Source organism: Cherax quadricarinatus, chromosome 3, assembly GCF_038502225.1.
Source record: "Cherax quadricarinatus isolate ZL_2023a chromosome 3, ASM3850222v1, whole genome shotgun sequence".
NCBI classification, from domain to species: Eukaryota; Metazoa; Arthropoda; class Malacostraca; order Decapoda; family Parastacidae; genus Cherax; species Cherax quadricarinatus.
Window position 1 is genome coordinate 54675576 of NC_091294.1, and position 21755 is coordinate 54697330.

At 38.2% G+C, this 21755-nt stretch overlaps 1 protein-coding gene across 4 annotated transcripts in view; it reads right to left on the reverse strand.

Annotated features, from left to right (window-relative positions):
• Positions 1-21755, reverse strand: part of LOC128705960 (BET1 homolog) — a 233503-nt gene that overhangs the window by 152789 nt on the left and 58959 nt on the right. For all 4 annotated transcript variants that reach the window (XM_070091843.1, XM_070091838.1, XM_070091841.1 and 1 more), the window contains exon 2: positions 15705-15823. In XM_070091843.1, coding sequence (XP_069947944.1) covers positions 15705-15823 — 119 coding nt within the window. The remainder of the gene's footprint in view (positions 1-15704; positions 15824-21755) is intronic.

Genomic DNA, 21755 nt, shown 5'->3' on the forward strand with positions numbered 1-21755 from the left:
GTTGTTGAGGTGGTTCGGACATGTAGAGAGAATGGAGCGAAACAGAATAACTTCAAGAGTGTATCAGTCTGTAGTGGAAGGAAGGCGGGGTAGGGGTCGGCCTAGGAAAGGTTGGAGAGAGGGGGTAAAGGAGGTTTTGTGTGCGAGGGGCTTGGACTTCCAGCAGGCATGCGTGAGCGTGTTTGATAGGAGTGAATGGAGACGAATGGTTTTTAATACTTGACGTGCTGTTGGAGTGTGAGCAAAGTAACATTTATGAAGGGGTTCAGGGAAACTGGCAGGCCGGACTCGAGTCCTGGAGATGGGAAGTACAGTGCCTGCACTCTGAAGGAGGGGTGTTAATGTTGCAGTTTAAAAACTGTAGTGTAAAGCACCCTTCTGGCAAGACAGTGATGGAGTGAATGATGGTGAAAGTTTTTCTTTTTCGGGCCACCCTGCCTTGGTGGGAATCGGCCAGTGTGATAATAATAATAATAATATACAGCAGACTGTCATTTAAGACAAGTTTATTTGGCATGAGTCGGGTATAGCACGATTGAAGAATTACGGCACAATTTTGTATAACACGTCGTAAAATTAATTTAACACAGTTCAGTTTGCAGGAAGCAAAAAAGTACCCTTTTCCTCAAGTGGCCGCCTTGTTGTGGATCAGTGGGGGAGATGGGGAGACCTCCCGCCATCCCCTGACATCACCCCACCATCCCAGCATTCATACTTCATATTTGTCCAGTCCTTCTCTGCTACAAGCTGGCTGTGTTTGTGAATTGTGTTTTGATCTTTTAATTACTATATCTTGTATCTGCCAAGCAATCATGACACCCAGTAGGCATACCAGTGTTGCTGAAAGTGACAAGAAAGGGTATAAACACTTAAGTCTTAGAAATAACTAAGAAAACAAAGATATTAAACAAGAGATAACCTGTGGCCTTAATGCAGTGTTACTCTGTACACACAAAAAGAGGTAAACATAAGTTTGTGTGACTAACTGACTGACTTAATGACTTGACTGAATGACTTACTGACTTGGCTGAATAACTTACTGACTTGACTGAATAACTTACTGACTGACTTGATTTACTGACCCTCAACCATAAAAACCATACGAAAATATACCACAAAGAGGCAGCTAATGGCTGAGAAGTGAAATCCCTTATTTATTGTCAGTCTTTTTTATTTTTGGTGTACGTTAAGAAGCATCTTTCCATCATACATTGCCCAAGTTTCAATGAGATAGACCAACAAACAACTGAGAAAAAAACAATATTTACCAAAAATCATGGCAAGCCCAAGCCAGGTACTGGAAATAAGTCACTTTGTCTTTTTTTGGGTTATCCTAGGTTCTCTATACATACACTGCTATGGTATAAACCTTGGTAATAAATACCGACAAGTTGGTTTAGAAAGACACATAAGCAAACACTATGACATATTTATTAGAAAACGTTTCGATCCTGGGACCTTGATCACTTCAAGGTCCCAGGACCGAAACGTTTTCTAATAAATATGTCATAGTGTTTGCTTACGTGTCTTTCTAAACCATACACTGCTATGTATGATAATCTATGTAACTGTATTTGTGTATAGTACCTGAATAAACTTACTTACTTCTAGTCTGTCAACTGAGTACAAGAAACCGCCCATTCACTTATTTCAACCCAATAAAGTGGTCAGAAATTGGCAATTTGGCCAATTTCACAGATGCCAATTTCAAAACAGGGTCCAGAAGAGACAATGCTGACATTCCTGGCACTAAAATAACATTTTTCTCTGTTCATTTGTCATGGCTCCAGGCCCCTCTTACATTACTCTTGCTTACCATTTGGAATTTTTATTCACGGAAAAAAATAGAAGATTTACTGTTATGCAGACTATTGCATTACTCTATTAATTGTATAAATAATGTCAACCCATTCTTGACTGAGTATTGGAATTTGGACTGGCAGGCAGACAGGTACTGGACAGTGACGTCATTTGTTTACTCGAGCATCGCCAAATAATACAACTTTTCTGCTACTGTGAGTGCAATTTCAAGGTACTTTTCATCATGAAAGCAATCAAACTCATATCTATTTCTGTAATACAGTGGAACCTGAAAAACCGAACTTAATCCGTTCCAGGAGCTAGTTCTAAATTCGAAAAGTCTGAAATTTGAAGCAATATTTCCCATAAGAAATAATGGAAATACAATTAATCCGTTCCAGAAACCCAAAAATATTCACACAAAAAATACATTCTGTAGAGATTAATTGGTGATGGCATCTGGAAGATAGGGAGGAGGAGAGAGGGAGTTGGGGTTAGTGTTTGGAAGGAGAATCCCCCTCCATGAGGACTTCGGGTAAAGCCCTCTCTGGGGTTACTTCCCTTCTCTGTCTTTTAATGCCACTAGGACCAGCTTGAGAGTCACTGGACCCCTGTCTCACAAAATAACTGTCCACAGTCCTCTGTTTCTAGCACCTCTAACATTTCCCTAAAATGGGACATGGTTCTGTCACTGAACTTGTTGCAAAGATGGCTTATTTCAGCTTGCTCAGGGTGGTACTTCTGCACAAACATTTGGATATCATTCCACTTGGCACAAATCTCCTTAATCTTTGAAGAAGGCACCTCATCCACTCCCTATATTAACACCTTTCACAACATCAGCTTCCTTGATTTGTTCTTTCTTTGACAGGATAGAACTGATGGTCGACTTGTTTTTCCCATACATCCTGGCAAGCTCAACAAGTCTCACACCACTCTCATACTTCTGTATTATTTCCTTCTTCACATCTATGGTGTTTCTCACTTTATTTACCACAGGGTTACTACTAGCAAGTTTCTTTGGGCCCATGGCAGCTTACTTCACAGTCCCACAAACACTAAACACAATGAAATAATCGTAAAATGCGTGAATGAAAGTGCAGGTTAGTGTTCACTCAAGCATAAACAAAGCTAAACTGCTCACGGTGCTGCGGGGACGCGGACAGAGCGGGCGGCAGACAGGTCACGTACCCGGCGGTCCAAAAATAGGGGCGGGCTCGATAATAGGGACACAGTTTGTCTGAAAAAATGGTCCTATTTTCGAAACGTTCAATATGTGATATGTTCGATTTTTGAGGTTCCACTGTATATCTTCTATTCTACAAAAATATACAGCTAAGCAACCATTAATGGCTGAGAAGTGAACTCTGCTATTTATGGTCTGATTTCTTTCATTTTTGGCGTACATTAAGAAGTATCTTTCCATCATACATTGCCAAAGTTTCAATAAGATAACCCAACAAACAAATGAGAAAATAACAATAAAAAAAATAATAATAATAATAATAATAATTTACTACACGTACATGTACATGGGATACAGACATAGTTGACATCAGTGACATACTACTACAGTGGACCCCCGGTATTCGATATTAATCCGTTCCTGAGAGCTCAACGAATACCGTTAATGTCGAAAACCGAATCAATTTTCCTCATAAGAAATAATGGAAATCAAATTAATCCGTGCACGACACCCAAAAGTATGAAGAAAAAAATTTTTACTACATGAAATATTAAGTTTAATGCAATAGAATAATTACAATAACAATAAGATAATTGACACTTACCTTTAATGAAGATCTGGTGATGATTGATGGGATGGGAGGAGGGGAGAGGTGTTAGTGTTTAGAAGGGGAATCCCCTTCCATTAGGACTTGAGGTAGCAAGTCCTTTTCCGGGGTTACTTCCCTTCTTCTTTTAATGCCACTAGGACCAGCTTGAGAGTCACTGGACTTCTGTCGCACAACATAACTGGCAGCCTCACCATGCCTAGTCACACTATGTATACCACTACGATTCTTAAATCTTTCAAACCAACCTTTGCTGGCCTTAAATTCACTCACATCACCACTAGTTGCAGGCAATTTCTTTACAAAATCGTCATGCAACTGCCTAGCCTTTTCACAAATGATCGCTTGAGAGATGCTATCTCCTGCTATCTGTTTTTCATTTATCCACACCAATAACAATCTCTCAACATTTTCTAACACTTGCGGTCGCTGTTTCGTAATCACAGTTGCACCTTATGCAAGAACAGCTTCCTTGATTGCCGCTTTCCTGGTCACTATAGTAGAGATGGTTGATTGGGATTTATTATACAACCTGACCAGCTCCGACACACGCACTCCACTTTTGTACTTTGCAATTATCTCTTTCTTCATTTCATAGGTCATTAGCGACTTTTTTCTTGAAGAGTTGGCACTAGAAGCTTTCTTGGGGCCCATGGTGACTTATTTTGCAGAAACAAGCACCAAACACAGTGATAATATGGAATGTACCAAATGTATCCTTAGATGCGCGCACACTGGCTGGCTTGTAAACACTAGCACACATGGGGCAGTTCAGGCCACACATGGACAGGTCTCATACGAATCGTATCGAATACCGGGTTTTCAATCAAATACCGAGGAAAAATTTTTGCATTAAAATGCATCGAAAACCGGATTTATCGAATACCGGGGGTCCACTGTACATAGAAAGCCGCTTGTTATGCAGAGTATTTCAAGCAAATTAGGTCAGTATCCCAGGATAACACCCACACAAGTTGACTAACACCCAGGTACCCATTTACTGATGGGTGAACATAGACAACAGGTGTAAAGAAACATGCCCAATGTTTCTACCCTGGCTGGGAATCGAATATTTACCAAAAATCATATATGGCTAACCCAAGCCAGGTACTAGAAATAAGCCACACTGTCTGACTTTTTTGGATTATCCTAGGTTCTCCACACATATGCTGCTATGTGTGGTAATCTATATAGAGAAAATAGCTTTTTTGTTTCAGGTTTATGGTGTAGTCCGAGTGTATATCACAGTTAGCCCCGTGCTGCACTCAGTTTTCTCTAATATAAGCCCCAAGCCAGGGATATTAGAATGGTACTTGTATCTTGTATCCTCTTCATACGTCCATCGAACTGCTCGGTATTATGCCAAATATTATTCATTCTGGAGTATTTAACATATTTTGTTATTTATATTTTTCATTATGTCATATTAGGTCAATTGTGATAGGCAAATAAGCTGTAGTGTTGATATTAGCATAATAATAAAGCATATTCTTCTACTTCATGAGACTGAGCTCATGGCAACCGACAGTGGCTTCAAAGCCGTCCTTATCTTTAATGGACAATGTACTGTGTAGGTGCTTTACATAATGAGAAGCATTTCTTTTATTCATTGGAACATGCCTAGGGCTAAAAGTAAGCAGGTTAAAACAATAAATGGAGAAAAAGAAATTGGAATGACTTATGCAGCAAGTAGCGCCACCAAACAGTACCAGCAGGTTGGTGTGGCGACCCTGGAAATTTGAAATTATGCTAGCCGAAATTAGTGCCGAATAACTGAAGGAACTAAATACAGTGGACCTCCGGTTAACGATATTTTTTCACTCCAGAAGTATGTTCAGGTGCCAGTACTGACCGAATTTGTTCCCATAAGAAATATTGTGAAGTAGATTAGTCCATTTCAGACCCCCAAACATACACGTACAAATGCACTTACATAAATACACTTACATAATTGGTCGCATTCGGAGGTAATCATTATGCGGGGGTCCACTGTACAGGTCTCCCTCAACATTCACGAGGGTTAGGGGATCAAGAGCCTCGCGAATGTTGAAAAATCGCAAATGTTTGGTGCCCCAATATACTGTATGGAAATATAATACAATACTGCTTCCTTAACTTGTCGAACCATGAACAGTCATAAAATACATGAAAACGTCGTAAATTGTACTAAATACATACGTTATGCCTTAATAACATGTATGTTATTAAATACCACTGCCTCCACCACAGCGAGTCCCTACTACCTTCCCTCTGATCCCCCACAACTGGCAGCCAGCCCTCCCACCACTGTGTGGTGAGTGTTTTGTTTGTTCATTATTTGCTATTAAACTACAGTATAAATAATGTCAACCCATCCATGACTGCATATTGGAATGGCTATTCAGACAGGTATTGGAAGGTGACATCATGTGTTTACTCTTGAACACAGCAAAGAATCAAACATTTGTGCTACTGCTAATAATAATAATAATAATAATAATAATAATAATAATAATAATAATAATAATAATAAATACGATAGAATTGAAGAAGGAAATTGTACAAAAATACGAGGGTTGAAGCAGTGGTGGAGGAAGTGGTTGACGCAGCCTCAGTGTGGCTTTGTTTATGCTGGAGTGAGCATTAGTCTCCGTGCTCTTCCAAACATTTCACAATAATTCATTGTATTTGGTGCTTGTAGATTGAGTGTGACTGGAGTGGTTGAGGCAGTGGTAGAGGCAGTGGTAGAGGCAGTGGTAGAGGCAGTGATAGAGGCAGTGATAGAGGCAGTGACAGAGGCAGTGGGTGAGGCAGTGGTAGAGGCAGTGATAGAGGCAGTGATAGAGGCAGTGATAGAGGCAGTGATAGAGGCAGTGATAGAGGCAGTGGTAGAGGCAGTGGTAGAGGCAGTGGTAGAGGCAGTGGTAGAGGCAGTGGTAGAGGCAGTGATAGAGGCAGTGATAGAGGCAGTGGTAGAGGCAGTGATAGAGGCAGTGGTAGAGGCAGTGGTAGAGACAGTGGTAGAGGCAGTGGTAGAGGCAGTGGTAGAGGCAGTGGTAGAGGCAGTGATAGAGGCAGTGATAGAGGCAGTGGGTGAGGCAGTGGGTGAGGCAGTGGGTGAGGCCATGATAGAGGCAGTGATAGAGGCAGTGGGTGAGGCAGTGATAGAGGCAGTGGGTGAGGCAGTGATATTTACTAACATATATGTTGTAAATAATAATAGTACATATTAATATTAATAACATTTATAATAATAATAATAATAATAATAATAATAATAATAGTTATTCATAATGTACTATTATTATTTATAACATATATGTTAGTAAATATCACTGCCTCTACCACTGCCTCAACCGCTGCCTCAACCACTGCCTCTACCACTGCCTCAACCGCTGCCTCTACCACTGCCTCTATAACTGCCTCTACCACTGCCTCTATAACTGCCTCTACCACTGTCTCACCCACTGCCTCAACCGCTGCCTCAACCGCTGCATCTACCACTGCCTCTACCACTGCCTCTACCACTGCCTCTACCGCTGCCTCACCCACTGCCTCTATAACTGCCTCTATAACTGCCTCACCCACTGTCTCCAGCACTGCCTCTACCACTGCCTCTATAACTGCCTCTACCACTGTCTCACCCACTGCCTCAACCGCTGCCTCTACCACTGCCTCTACCACTGCCTCTACCACTGCCTCTACCACTGCCTCTACCGCTGCCTCACCCACTGCCTCTATAACTGCCTCACCCACTGTCTCCAGCACTGCCTCTACCACTGCCTCTACCACTGCCTCTACCACTCCAGTCACACTCAATCTACAAGCACCAAATACAATGAATTATTGTGAAATGTTTGGAAGAGCACGGAGACTAATACTCACTCCAGCATAAACAAAGCCACACTGACGATGTGTCAACCACTTCCTCCACCACTGCTTCAACCCACGTATTTTTGTACAATTTCCTTCTTCAATTCTATCGTATTTATTATTATTATTATTATTATTATTATATTAATATTATTATTAGCAGTAGCAGAAATGTTTGATTCTTTGCTCTGTTCAAGAGTAAACACATGATGTCACATTCCAATACCTGTCTGAATAGCCATTCCAATATGCAGTCATGGTTGGGTTTACATTATTTATACTGTAGTTTAATAGCAAATAATAAACAAACAAAACACTCACCACACAGTGGTGGGAGGGCTGGCTGCCAGTTGCAGGGGTTGGAGGGAGGGTAGTAAGGACTCGTGGCGGTAAACTTAAATATGATTTGGCGGTTGGGAATTCGCGAATGTGTGAAGCCCGCGAAAGTTGAAAACGCGAATGTTGAGGGAGACCTGTAACTGACTGCTGGATTTGTGATGGCGGACCTGTACTATCTTTTACTAGCTAGTACCAACTACCTTGTATACTTTTTACTTTTTTTTAGTTCTATTAATTGCTCAAATTTTATATTACAAGTCAAATCTTACTACTAAATATTATATCACAGTTACTATCTGTCCATTGAACTTTGTTTACCACTACTTATTTTAGTCCCTTTTATATTTTCTGCTAAAATAATTCTCTACTTACCAATACCATACTGCCCTTTATTCAGTAATTCCTTTACTCTTAGTTTTAATAATAATTCAGGTGCTATTACAGGAGAGAAAGTGCTTTACTTTCACTGTTTTAAAATTATACTCACTAGCTCCTTTATTTTAACTTTAAATAACTACCATAGTTCATATATTCACATTTGTTAAAATAATTAATGTACTAATTCAGGTGCTAAATTGTTTTCCTTTCATTGCTTTGTTACTATACTCACTAGCTCCTTCATTTTAGCTTTAACCCTTTGACTGTTTCGGTCGTATATATACATCTTACGAGCCACCGTTTTTGACGTATATACAGTGGAACCTCTACTTGTGAGTTTAATCCATTCCATGACCTTACTCGCAACCGGATTTGCTCGTTTGCAGAGTCAATTTTCCTCATTTGAATCAACTGAAATGCAACTAATCCGTTTCAGTGGAATTCTGTACTTCAATAATTTCACTAATATCAACTCTACGGCTTATTTATCCATCTCACTTCATCTAATATGACATAACAAACAATATAAATAACATAGAAATCTATATATACTCTAGAATGAATAAAATATGTCATTCATGTAGTGGTATGGGCGGTGTCGGCAGCTGAAGAGAATTTGTCTGGAGACAGGACAACATACTCCTTGAATACTTCGCTATCATCAACTCTACGGCTTATTAATCAATCAAAGTTCGTCTAATATGAAATAATAAATAATACAAACCACATAGAAACCTAATATATACTCTAGCATGAATAAAATATGTCATTATGTAAGAGGTGGAGGCGGCCACAACAGCTCCCTCTTTTTTGTGGTAAACACTGCCATCTAGTGACGGCCTTTTGAAGACGTTTATTATTATAATTATTATATGTAGTATATTATTATATATGTATTATTATTATTATACATATTATATTATTATTATTGTATTATTATTATACTATTATTATTATACTTATTATTATTATATAAATAATTTGTAATTTTTATTCACACAAAAAATATAAGATTTACTGTTATTTTTATTGCAATAATTGTATAAATAATGTCAACCCATTCACAACTGCATATTGGAATGGACAGTGACGTAATTTGTTTACTCTTAAACATAGCCAAGCAATGGACCATTTCTCCTACGTTGAGCTCAATTTCAAGGTACTTTTCATTGTGAAAGCAATCAAAATCATATCTATTTCTGTAATATATCTTCCATTCTATCAAATGAGACCAAAAAAAAGGAGTACACAACCATAAAAACATATGAAAATACCGCTAAGGGGTGGCTAATTGCTGAGAAGTGAACTCCATTATTTATGCTTAGATTTCTTCCATTTTTGGTGTATGTTAAGAAGCATCTTTCCATCATACATTGTCCAAGTTTCAATAAGATGGTCTGGCAAACAAATGAAATACAATTCCCGAGATCAAGAGCAAGAGCCCTTCACCAGTGTCAAGGAACCTGTCTCGAGGTCTGCTCGCTTATGGAAATTTTGCTCGCTTATGGAAGCAAAAAATCGACCCATCGACTGCTCGTATTTGGAAAAACTCGCATGTGGACATGCTCGCAAGTAGAGGTTCCACTGTATACTCATAAATTCTAGCGGCTTCAAATCAAGCAGGAGAAAGCTGGTAGGCCCACATGTGAAACAATGGGTCTGTGTGGTCAGTGTGCACCATATAAAAAAATCCTACAGCACGCATTGCATAATAAGAAAAAAAAACACCAACTGTTTTTTTTAATTAAAATGCTGAATTTGTGGTCTATTTTCGTATAGTATTTATGGTTGTATTCTAGTTTTCTTGGTCTCAATTGATAGAATGAAAAACATATTATAGAAATAGAGGTGATTTTGAGTGGTTTTACTATGAAAAGAACCTTGAAATGGAGCTCAAAGTAGGGGAAATGTTTGATTTTTGCCGATGTTCAAAAGTAAACAAATGATGTCATTTTCCAATAAATGTCCAACTAGCCATTCTAATATGCAGTCATGAATGGGTTGACATTATTTACACAATTATTACAATATTGCAGTAGTCTGCATAACAGTAAATCTTCTATTTTTTGTTTGAATAAAAATTCAAAATAGAAAGCAAGAGTAATATCAGAGGTGCCTGGAGACGTGACTGATGAACAAAGAAAATGTTATTTTAGAGGCAGGAATGTCTGCATTGCTCATTCTGGACCCTATTTTGAAATTGTCATATTTTTTAAATTTGCATGAAATTGGCCAAATTGCAAATTTCTGACCATGTTATTGGGTAGTTGAGATCGGTAAATGGGCAGTTTCTTGTACTCAATCGATAGAAAAAATGGAGTTCTAAAGAAATAGCTATGAGTTTGGTCAACTGGAACAATGGAATTAGCCGAAAATAGGGCTCAAAGTGGGTGAAATCGCAGATTCATAAATATCGCTGAGGTCGCTAACTTCGTGACAGCGTAATTCTGTAAGTTTTCCATCAAATTTCATACTTTTGGTGTCATTACCATTGGGAAAAGATTCTCTATCATTTCATAAGAACTTTTTTTTTTTTAATTTTTGCCACACCAGGAGACACCTCAGGATTTGGGGTTGCGACAGTCAAGGGGTTAATAATAATAATAATAATAATAATAATAATAATAATAATAATAATAAATAATATAATAATTATAATAATATAATTTAACAGTAATAATAATAATAATAATATGTTGTCATTTTTAGACATTTTTTGCATTTTTTTTCATATTTTTGTGCTAAATGCTTCAAAATAGAAATTGGTAACCATTTGGGTGGCTGTAGGTACAGCTGCTACAACCACAGCTATCTCAGTGCCAACCAAGAGTCAAAAGGAAGAGGAGGTGTGCCGCTCTGAGTGACCGCAGCAAACCCTTGGGAAGCGTAATTTTGTCTTATATTGTACAAATTTCTTACACAATGCCTCACCCAAAGAGACGGTATTTACATACAATCAGCAAGAAGTGATTAGAAACTATGAAAAAAGTTAGAGAAACGAAGAAGGCAGCAGCATAGAGTGGGGCAGCTGGCTGCCGCCACCACCACCACCATCACTGTGACCGCCCCCACCACCACCACCACTGTGGCCACAGTTATCGTGTCTTCACCTACATATACATCTGTCTTGACCACACCTGTGGTTACATATGTGACAACCTCACCACTAATCATAGATAAACACAAGTTAGGTGTGGGGTTATGGACTGGGAAGATACTAGAGTGGAAGAGTAAATGGCGGATGCTCTCTTTCACTGCCAGTGTCACCATCACTTGCCATATTATGGACTATTTTATTCATTCTAGAGTTCAGTAGGGCCCTGCTTTACGGTGTTTCACCTTACAGCGTTCCGCTAATATGGCGATGTCAAATTATGACCAAAATTTGCTATATGGCAAGCGGTCTTTCAAATATGGCGCACCCCACCTGGTTTGTTTACATTCTCCGTGACCACATCTCTTGTCAGGAAACTTTCCAAAATTTCAAGTGTTTTAAAGTTACTGTGTATTTTACATGTACTCTGATAATTATACTTATGTGTACCTGTACCTAAATATACTTACACACTGTGCTGGTGTGCAGGTACACATTAAAATCACTAAGTCTCTCTCTAATCATGACGCCAATACTACGTAATAATAATCACTCTTGGGCACATTAAATGTCTTGTTTTACATTAATACAGTATAGGCATTTTCATTAATTCATCTATGATATTTTCCTCAAAATTATACATGAAACCCTTTACATAGTTTATATTCTGTGAGTGTATGCTAAGTAAATATGAGATTTGTTTACAAAGCAGCTGTGTAGGTAGTGTCGGAAGAATTATGTTTTCTCTAGTCAAACTGGGGGATAACTGTAGAAAAATATTCTTTTCGTACGCCTTCACTCTATATATAGCAATTCACGATCCTTGTGAGTTTAGTGCTTTTCATAATAATAATAATAATAATAATATCTTCATTCACTCTAAAAATGGTGTGTTGCTGTTTGTTTATTCTGTACTAACTTGTACAACTTGTACACAATATAAGAGTATTTGTATTGTGAGGTAATTATTATAAAAAAAAAATATCGAGGTAAATGTTTTACAAACTCTTACAAATGTATGTGAATGAACTAAAAGTAGACACATATTAATATGCATTTATTTCGCCTGACCAAGTGATCGCCCAATATCTGTTCAGTTTGTATTCTTACATTGTCTGAACTCTGTATCTCGTTCTCTCTCTCTTGTTTACTCTTTCGTTAACTAGTTGGCTCTCATTGACGATGGCGTCTAAGGTTAGCTGTGATAAAAAGAGAAGTTGTAAGCCTCTTGCTTTAAGTGCCAAGTTAGAGGATGATGGTGTGCCATTCTGATTTTATTCAATAAACACCCTGCCACTCACCTCTCACACATTAATATTAATATTTTAAGGTAAGTAATAAGTGTACTCTGTGTATCTTACCTTTTATTGTGTTTTTAATGCCTATTTCTATTGCTAACTTAATATAAGTTAGTGTAAACTTGTTGTTTGGCATTTATTGCATATTTTATGTGCTCTGATAATAATACTTGTGGAGCTGTGTGGTAGCCGGGTGGAGGGACAACATTACGTTTTCTCTGCTCAGCCATCAGAGAAAACGTGTACGAATCTGCATTTGGCCCAGCCACTCCCCCACTCCACTTTTGTTTACAATTTTCAGCATGAATTATTCATTACTTCTCCCTTCGTTTATGATGGCATCTAACGGTAGTTGTTAGAAATTATTAAATTCAGTGAACAAGGTATATCAATGTTAATATGGCTCTGGGCCACAGTGTAGGTAGCCGGTAGGTGTAGCCCAGGCGGGCTACACCTACCGGCTACCTACACCGACTTCCTACAAATAAATACTACTCGTCTCTCTTCCTATATTAAGACTACACATATTTTAGGGTAAATAATGAGTGTACTGTATGATTATTTTATCTCTCTGGGATGTTTTAAATATCGTATATTAAGTATGAGACGGGGAGCCAGGGCTACCTACACCTGGGCTACCTGCACCTGACTTCCTACAAATAAGCACTACTCACCTCTCTCCCTACATTAAGATTACAAATACTTTAAGATAAGTAATGAATGTACTGTGAATGTATTTTACTTTGTGTGATTTTAATGCCTAGTTCTATTAATAACTTAATATAATTTAGTGTGAACTTGTTGTCTGGCATTTATATGCATTTATAAATGGAAAAAAATGGCGTTCTGCCTTCCGGCGATGTTTGCTTTCCGGCAACAGCCTGGAACCTAACCCGCCGTATAAGTGGGGCCCTACTGTATACATCATGTTTCTGTGTTATTAATATTGTTTATGTCATATTAGATGAACTGTGATAGATAACTAAGCCGTAGAGTTGATATTAGCATTATTTTGTCATGCCTCCTGAGAGGCTGGAAGGATTAATTGCATTTCAACTAATTTAAATGAGAAAAATTGACTCAGCATACAAACAAATCAGGATACGAACAAGGTCACAAAACGGATTAAATTCCTAAGCCAATGTTCCACTGTACGTACTTGAATATGACGCTAATACCAACTCTGCAACTTATTTATCGATCACAATTCACCTAATATGACAAACAATATTAATGACATAGAAACATGATATATACAGTAGTACCCCGAGTTTTAAACTGCTCCCAACTCGAACAATTATCTAAGTGTATTTGTGTAAGTGCGTTTGTAAGTGTATTTTTGGGGGTCTGAAATGGACTAATCTAATTTACATTATTCCTTATGGGAACAAATTCATTCGGTATTGGCACTCGAGCAGCATTCTGGAATAAAATAAGTTCGAACTCGGGGTAACATTGTACTCTAGAATGAATAAAATATGTCATTACGTATGTGATTAGTGGTGGCTACTGCAGCTGCCATCCTCTCTTCTGCTGTGACTACATATCTCTCATTATTATAAGAGAAAAACAGTGTTTGTGAGGCTAACTGCACTACATCACATTTTCAAAAGGAAAACTATGTACATAATTTATAAATAAGAAATATTGTATAAAAAACAAAATAGAGAATGTAATGAAATAAAGTGGTTATTGTATGTACGTATACTATAGTACACACTTATCATGGAGGAGATGCTGGCAAAGATTTAGGATAGCGGAAGATAGAGCAGGGCAGCATATGTTGTCAGTGGCCCTGAAACCTCCAACAACACTGTGTTGTCTTTCATCTGTCGCTTAATCGCTTAACTTACTTGCTACAATCTTATTGCTACACTTTATCGCTGGCTGGCGCTATAGCCTTTATCGACTCCTGCTGCGTTAGTATCGTACATATCATAGAATCACTGCAGAATTCTATCGTGTTTCTCACCTTCTTTACCAAAAGGCTGGCACTAGGAACTTTCTTTGGGCCCAAGGTGGCTTATTTTGCAGTTGCAATCAATAAACAAACAAAATGTTTTGGAAGAATGCTCACTCAACCAGTGACAAAGCCAGACTGATGGCGTTCCCGGGTGGATGGACACACATGATATGTACAATTTCCGGAGTGAGGTATGAAATCCAGACAAAAATTTTGCCCAAAAAAAAGTGTTCTAAATCTGAATTGTACAATATGCGGACCGCACAACAACCAGAGTTTCACTGTATATATGTATTGTGTGTACTGTATGTTGATAAATGTTTATACTTGTGCTTTTAAACATAACATAATGACCAGTATTCTTCTTTCCTATGTTTATTATATTACAGGAATTAAATTTTAAACCATACACATGGTCACAGTTTTGTTCACCATCATACAACGCACGGGGCAGGATTGTTTTTATACTGTGCACATTCATAATACAGACCGATTCTCTCATATTTAGGCTAAAATTTACCACTCACAGCTTATCTAAGTGAACTGAGCTCATGCTGTAGAAATAAGTCAGCGACTGTTGCCTCAATGATGTAGTTCTATGTGACGGTCAGTGAAAGGGTTAAATTTGGTATTTTTGGTGTCAGTGCTGTTAGAAAAAATTCATTACCATTTTAGAAGAATTTTTTTTTTAACCCTTTAACTGTGTCTGACGTACTAGTATTAATTGCTCTTGCCGACTAGTGATCAGTTTTTCATCAAATTCAACATGCCATAAAATCCCAAGTGTTTATTAGATTTTGCTCATTTTAGTCTTATTCGATTCAGAAAGACTAACTCTTACTGAACTGTAAGAAATAATATTTTTTATTTTTTAAAATCTTCCCACAGTTAAAGGGTTAAAAAAATGTCATCAAAGGGCTTTCAAATTGGGGGCTGAGGACAGCTTAAGAGTTAAAGAAGCTCAGGCAGCTGTTGGGGAATTTATGCAAAGCTTCCAGGACATTTGATCATCAAAGAGAAGACTGAGAAATTTCACCGTATCAAACATTTATCAACATTAAGATAATGCCTGTAAAGCCTAACCTCAATGTCACTTTGTACAAAAGTCAAAATATAACCACCAAGCGAAAACAGTACAGTATCTAAATATGTGCCAATTTCAGCACAGGTATTTCTATTTATCTTACCGACTTTAATGCCTTGACTTTATCTTTCAGATGTGCTGTCATCTCTTCACTTTCCTCGGCGAGTCTTTGTGTATCACTGTTGCTTCCATATGGATCATATGCATACTGTCCCATATTAACTGTGGAAAATAAATATATTGTCATATTACTGTTATGATGGCAACACAGCATTTTGATAAAAACTTTGTGTACTTTCTGTTAACACACCAGCCATCTCCCACTGAGGCAGGGGGACCCCAAAAAAAAAAGAAACAAAAGCTTTCCTTTTTACAGTTACAGAGGAACCTCGGTTGTCAAATGAACTACTTGTTGAACAAATCAGTTTTCAGACCAATTTGTTCAAATTGGTTTTTGTACATGATCTTGGCTGTCGACCGACAACGCTTGGATCCCGTGATCACCAGACAAGGTCCACAGCATGGCTCTCAGTCAGTATAGCAACAATGCTCATACTGTAAACATTTCTTGAGCTCTTGCTGTGCATCTTGTGAAGGTAATGAAATCAAAAGTATGAAATTTGATAGAAAACTTATGGAATTACGCTATCACAAATTTAGTGGTCTTGGCACTACAGTGGAACCTCTACTTGCGAGTTTAATCTGTTCCATGACCTTGGTCGCAACTGGATTTGCTCGTTTGCAGAGTCATTTTTCCTCATTTAAATTAATTGAAATGCAATTAATCCATTCCAGTGGAATTCTGTACTTCAATAATTTTGCTAATATCAACTCTATGGCTTATTTATCTATCTCACTTCATCTAATATGACATAATAAACAATATAAACATAGAAACCTGACATATACTCTAAAATGAATAAAATATGTCATTCACGTAGTAGGTTGGTAGACAGCAACCACCCAGGGAAGTACTACCGTCCTGCCAGATGACTGTGAAACAGAAACCTGTAACTGTTTTGCATGATGGTAGGATTGCTGTTTTCTTTTTCTGTCTCATAAACACGCTAGATAACAGGGATATCTTGCTACTCCTACTTACACTTAGGTCACACTTCACAGACACGCACATGCATATATATATACATACATCTAGGTTTTTCTCCTTTTTCTAAATAGCTCTTGTTCTTCTTTATTTCTTCTATTGTCCATGGGGAAGTGGAAAAGAATCTTTCCTCCGTAAGCCATGCGTGTCGTATGAGGCGACTAAAATGCCGGGAGCAATGGGCTAGTAACCCCTTCTCCTGTAGACATTTACTAAAAAAGAGAAGAAGAAAAACTTTATAAAACTGGGATGCTTAAATGTGCGTGGATGTAGTGCGGATGACAAGAAACAGATGATTGCTGATGTTATGAATGAAAAGAAGTTGGATGTCCTGGCCCTAAGCGAAACAAAGCTGAAGGGGGTAGGGGAGTTTCAGTGGGGGGAAATAAATGGGATTAAATCTGGAGTATCTGAGAGAGTTAGAGCAAAGGAAGGGGTAGCAGTAATGTTGAATGATCAGTTATGGAAGGAGAAAAGAGAATATGAATGTGTAAATTCAAGAATTATGTGGATTAAAGTAAAGGTTGGATGCGAGAAGTGGGTCATAATAAGCGTGTATGCACCTGGAGAAGAGAGGAATGCAGAGGAGAGAGAGAGATTTTGGGAGATGTTAAGTGAATGTATAGGAGCCTTTGAACCAAGTGAGAGAGTAATTGTGGTAGGGGACCTGAATGCTAAAGTAGGAGAAACTTTTAGAGAGGGTGTGGTAGGTAAGTTTGGGGTGCCAGGTGTAAATGATAATGGGAGCCCTTTGATTGAACTTTGTATAGAAAGGGGTTTAGTTATAGGTAATACATATTTTAAGAAAAAGAGGATAAATAAGTATACAAGATATGATGTAGGGCGAAATGACAGTAGTTTGTTGGATTATGTATTGGTAGATAAAAGACTGTTGAGTAGACTTCAGGATGTACATGTTTATAGAGGGGCCACAGATATATCAGATCACTTTCTAGTTGTAGCTACACTGAGAGTAAAAGGTAGATGGGATACAAGGAGAATAGAAGTATCAGGGAAGAGAGAGGTGAAGGTTTATAAACTAAAAGAGGAGGCAGTTAGGGTAAGATATAAACAGCTATTGGAGGATAGATGGGCTAATGAGAGCATAGGCAATGGGGTCGAAGAGGCATGAGGTAGGTTTAACCCTTTCAGGGTCCGTCCCGTAGATCTACGGCTTTACGTTCAGGGTCCAAACCGTAGATCTACGCCATGAGCTCAGCTCACTCTGATAAACTGTGAGTGGTACATTTGGGCCTAGATATGAGAGAATACATCTATGTGGTATGTGTGCACCACATAAAACAGATCCTGCAGCACACTGTGTATAATGAGAGAAAAAAAATGAAATCATGATTTTTCGATTAAAACAGCAACTTTGCAGTGTTTTTTCGTATGTTTTTTATAGTTGTATTTGCGATTTCTTGGTCTCATTTGATAGAATGGAAGACATATTACAGAAATAGAGATGATTTTGATTGGTTTTAGCACTGGAAATGGCTTGAAACTGAGCTCAAAGTAGCAGAAATGTTAAATTTTTGCCGATATTCAAGAGTAAACAAACGACCTCACATGTCTAATACACGTCAGCTGGTGGGTCTAATATACATTCACAAATATGGTGATGATATTTATACAATTATTACAGTATTGCATAACAGTAAATCTTCTATTTTTTGGTGTGAATAAAAATTCATTATGTGAATAAAAAATCAAAATGGAATTTATTTGTAAAGCCTCAAAACATAACTAATGAACAGAGGAAATGTTAGTTTAGTGCCAGGAATGCCTACATTGTTCATTCTGGACCCTATTTTGAAATTGGAATATTTTGAACTTTGTGTTAAATTGGCCAAATTAACAATTTCCGATCACTTTATTTTGTAGTTGAAACAGTTGACTTGGCGATTTCTTGTGCTCAGTCGATAGAATAGAAGTAATACTAGTGAAATAGCTAAGAATTTGGTTGACTGGAATAATGTAATTGGCCTAAAATGGGAGTCAAAGTCGGCAAAATCGCCGAATCGTAAATATCGCTGACACATCAAAATTCGCGAGAGCATAATTTCGTCAATTTTCCACCAAATTTCGTACTTTTTGTTTTATTACCTTCACAAAAAGATTCTCTACGATTTCATAAGAAAAAATAACAAATTTTTTTTTTGAAAATTCTTGGACACTGGTGCGTGACTCCAGATTTGGGCCTTGGACCTTGAAAGGGTTAAAAATGTAGTGTTAGAGTGTTCAGCAGAAGTTTGTGGTTACAAGAAAGTGGGTGCGGGAGGGAAGAGGAGCGATTGGTGGAATGATGATGTAAAGAGAGTAGTAAGGGAGAAAAAGTTAGCATATGAGAAGTTTTTACAAAGTAGAAGTGATGCAAAGAGGGAAGAGTATATGGAGAAAAAGAGAGAGGTTAAGAGAGTGGTGAAGCAATGTAAAAAGAGAGCAAATGAGAGAGTGGGTGAGATGTTATCAACAAATTTTGTTGAAAATAAGAAAAAGTTTTGGAGTGAGATTAACAAGTTAAGAAAGCCTAGAGAACAAATGGATTTGTCAGTTAAAAATAGGAGAGGAGAGTTATTAAATGGAGAGTTAGAGGTATTGGGAAGATGGAGGGAATATTTTGAGGAATTGTTAAATGTTGATGAAGATAGGGAAGCTGTGATTTCGTGTGTAGGACAAGGAGGAATAACATCTTGTACGAGTGAGGAAGAGCCAGTTGTGAGTGTGGGGGAAGTTTGTGAGGCAATAGGTAAAATGAAAGGGGGTAAGGCAGCCGGGATTGATGGGATAAAGATAGAAATGTTAAAAGCAGGTGGGGATATAGTTTTGGAGTGGTTGGTGCAATTATTTAATAAATGTATGGAAGAGGGTAAGGTACCTAGGGATTGGCAGAGAGCATGCATAGTTCCTTTGTATAAAGGCAAAGGGGATAAAAGAGAGTGCAAAAATTATAGGGGGATAAGTCTGCTGAGTATACCTGGTAAAGTGTATGGTAGAGTTATTATTGAAAGAATTAAGAGTAAGACGGAGAATAGGATAGCAGATGAACAAGGCGGCTTTAGGAAAGGTAGGGGGTGTGTGGACCAGGTGTTTACAGTGAAACATATAAGTGAACAGTATTTAGATAAGGCTAAAGAGGTCTTTGTGGCATTTATGGATTTGGAAAAGGCGTATGACAGGGTGGATAGGGCGGCAATGTGGCAGATGTTGCAAGTGTATGGTGTAGGAGGTAGGTTACTGAAAGCAGTGAAGAGTTTTTACGAGGATAGTGAGGCTCAAGTTAGAGTATGTAGGAAAGAGGGAAATTTTTTCCCAGTAAAAGTAGGCCTTAGACAAGGATGTGTGATGTCACCATGGTTGTTTAATATATTTATAGATGGGGTTGTAAGAGAAGTAAATGCGAGGGTCTTGGCAAGAGGCGTGGAGTTAAAAGATAAAGAATCACACACAAAGTGGGAGTTGTCACAGCTGCTCTTTGCTGATGACACTGTGCTCTTGGGAGATTCTGAAGAGAAGTTGCAGAGATTGGTGGATGAATTTGGTAGGGTGTGCAAAAGAAGAAAATTAAAGGTGAATACAGGAAAAAGTAAGGTTATGAGGATAACAAAAAGATTAGGTGATGAAAGATTGAATATCAGATTGGAGGGAGAGAGTATGGAGGAGGTGAATGTATTCAGATATTTGGGAGTGGACGTGTCAGCGGATGGGTCTATGAAAGATGAGGTGAATCATAGAATTGATGAGGGGAAAAGAGTGAGTGGTGCACTTAGGAGTCTGTGGAGACAAAGAACTTTGTCCTTGGAGGCAAAGAGGGGAATGTATGAGAGTATAGTTTTACCAACGCTCTTATATGGGTGTGAAGCATGGGTGATGAATGTTGCAGCGAGGAGAAGGCTGGAGGCAGTGGAGATGTCATGTCTGAGGGCAATGTGTGATGTGAATATAATGCAGAGAATTCGTAGTTTGGAAGTTAGGAGGAGGTGCGGGATTACCAAAACTGTTGTCCAGAGGGCTGAGGAAGGGTTGTTGAGGTGGTTCGGACATGTAGAGAGAATGGAGCGAAACAGAAGGACTTCAAGAGTGTATCAGTCTGTAGTGGAAGGAAGGCGGGGTAGGGGTCGGCCTAGGAAAGGTTGGAGAGAGGGGGTACAGGAGGTTTTGTGTGCGAGGGGCTTGGACTTCCAGCAGGCATGCGTGAGCGTGTTTGATAGGAGTGAATGGAGACAAATGCTTTTTAATACTTGACGTGCTGTTGGAGTGTGAGCAAAGTAACATTTATGAAGGGGTTCAGGGAAACCGGCAGGCCGGACTTGAGTCCTGGAGATGGGAAGTACAGTGCCTGCACTCTGAAGGAGGGGTGTTAATGTTGCAGTTTAAAAACTGTAGTGTAAAGCACCCTTCTGGCAAGACAGTGATGGAGTGAATGATGGTGAAAGTTTTTCTTTTTCGGGCCACCCTGCCTTGGTGGGAATTGGCCAGTGAGATAATAATAATAAAAAAAAAAATTCACGTAGTGGTATGGGTGTTGTCGGTGGTGGATGAGAGTTTGTCTGGAGACCGGGCAAAATACTTCATGAATAATTTCGCTAATATCATCTATATGGCTTATTTATGTATCACAGTTCATCTAATATGACATAAACAATATAAATAACATAGAAACATGATACATACTCTAGAATGAATAAAATATATCATTATGTAACAGGTGGAGGCAGCCACAACCACTCCCTCTTTGTTGTGGTAAACACTGCCATCTAGTGATGGCCTTTTGAAGCCGCCTATTATTATAATTATTATATGTAGTACATTATTATTATATAGGTATTATTATTAAACGTATTATATTATTATTATTATTATACATATTATTATATATTATTATTATACATATTATTATTATATAAACAATTTGTAGTTTTTATTCACACAAAAAATATAATAAGACTTACTGTTATTCCTTATTGGAATACAGTGGACCCTCGGCCAACGATGGCATCGTCTAACGTTAAATCCGACTAGCGATACATTTTACCGCAAAAATTTTGC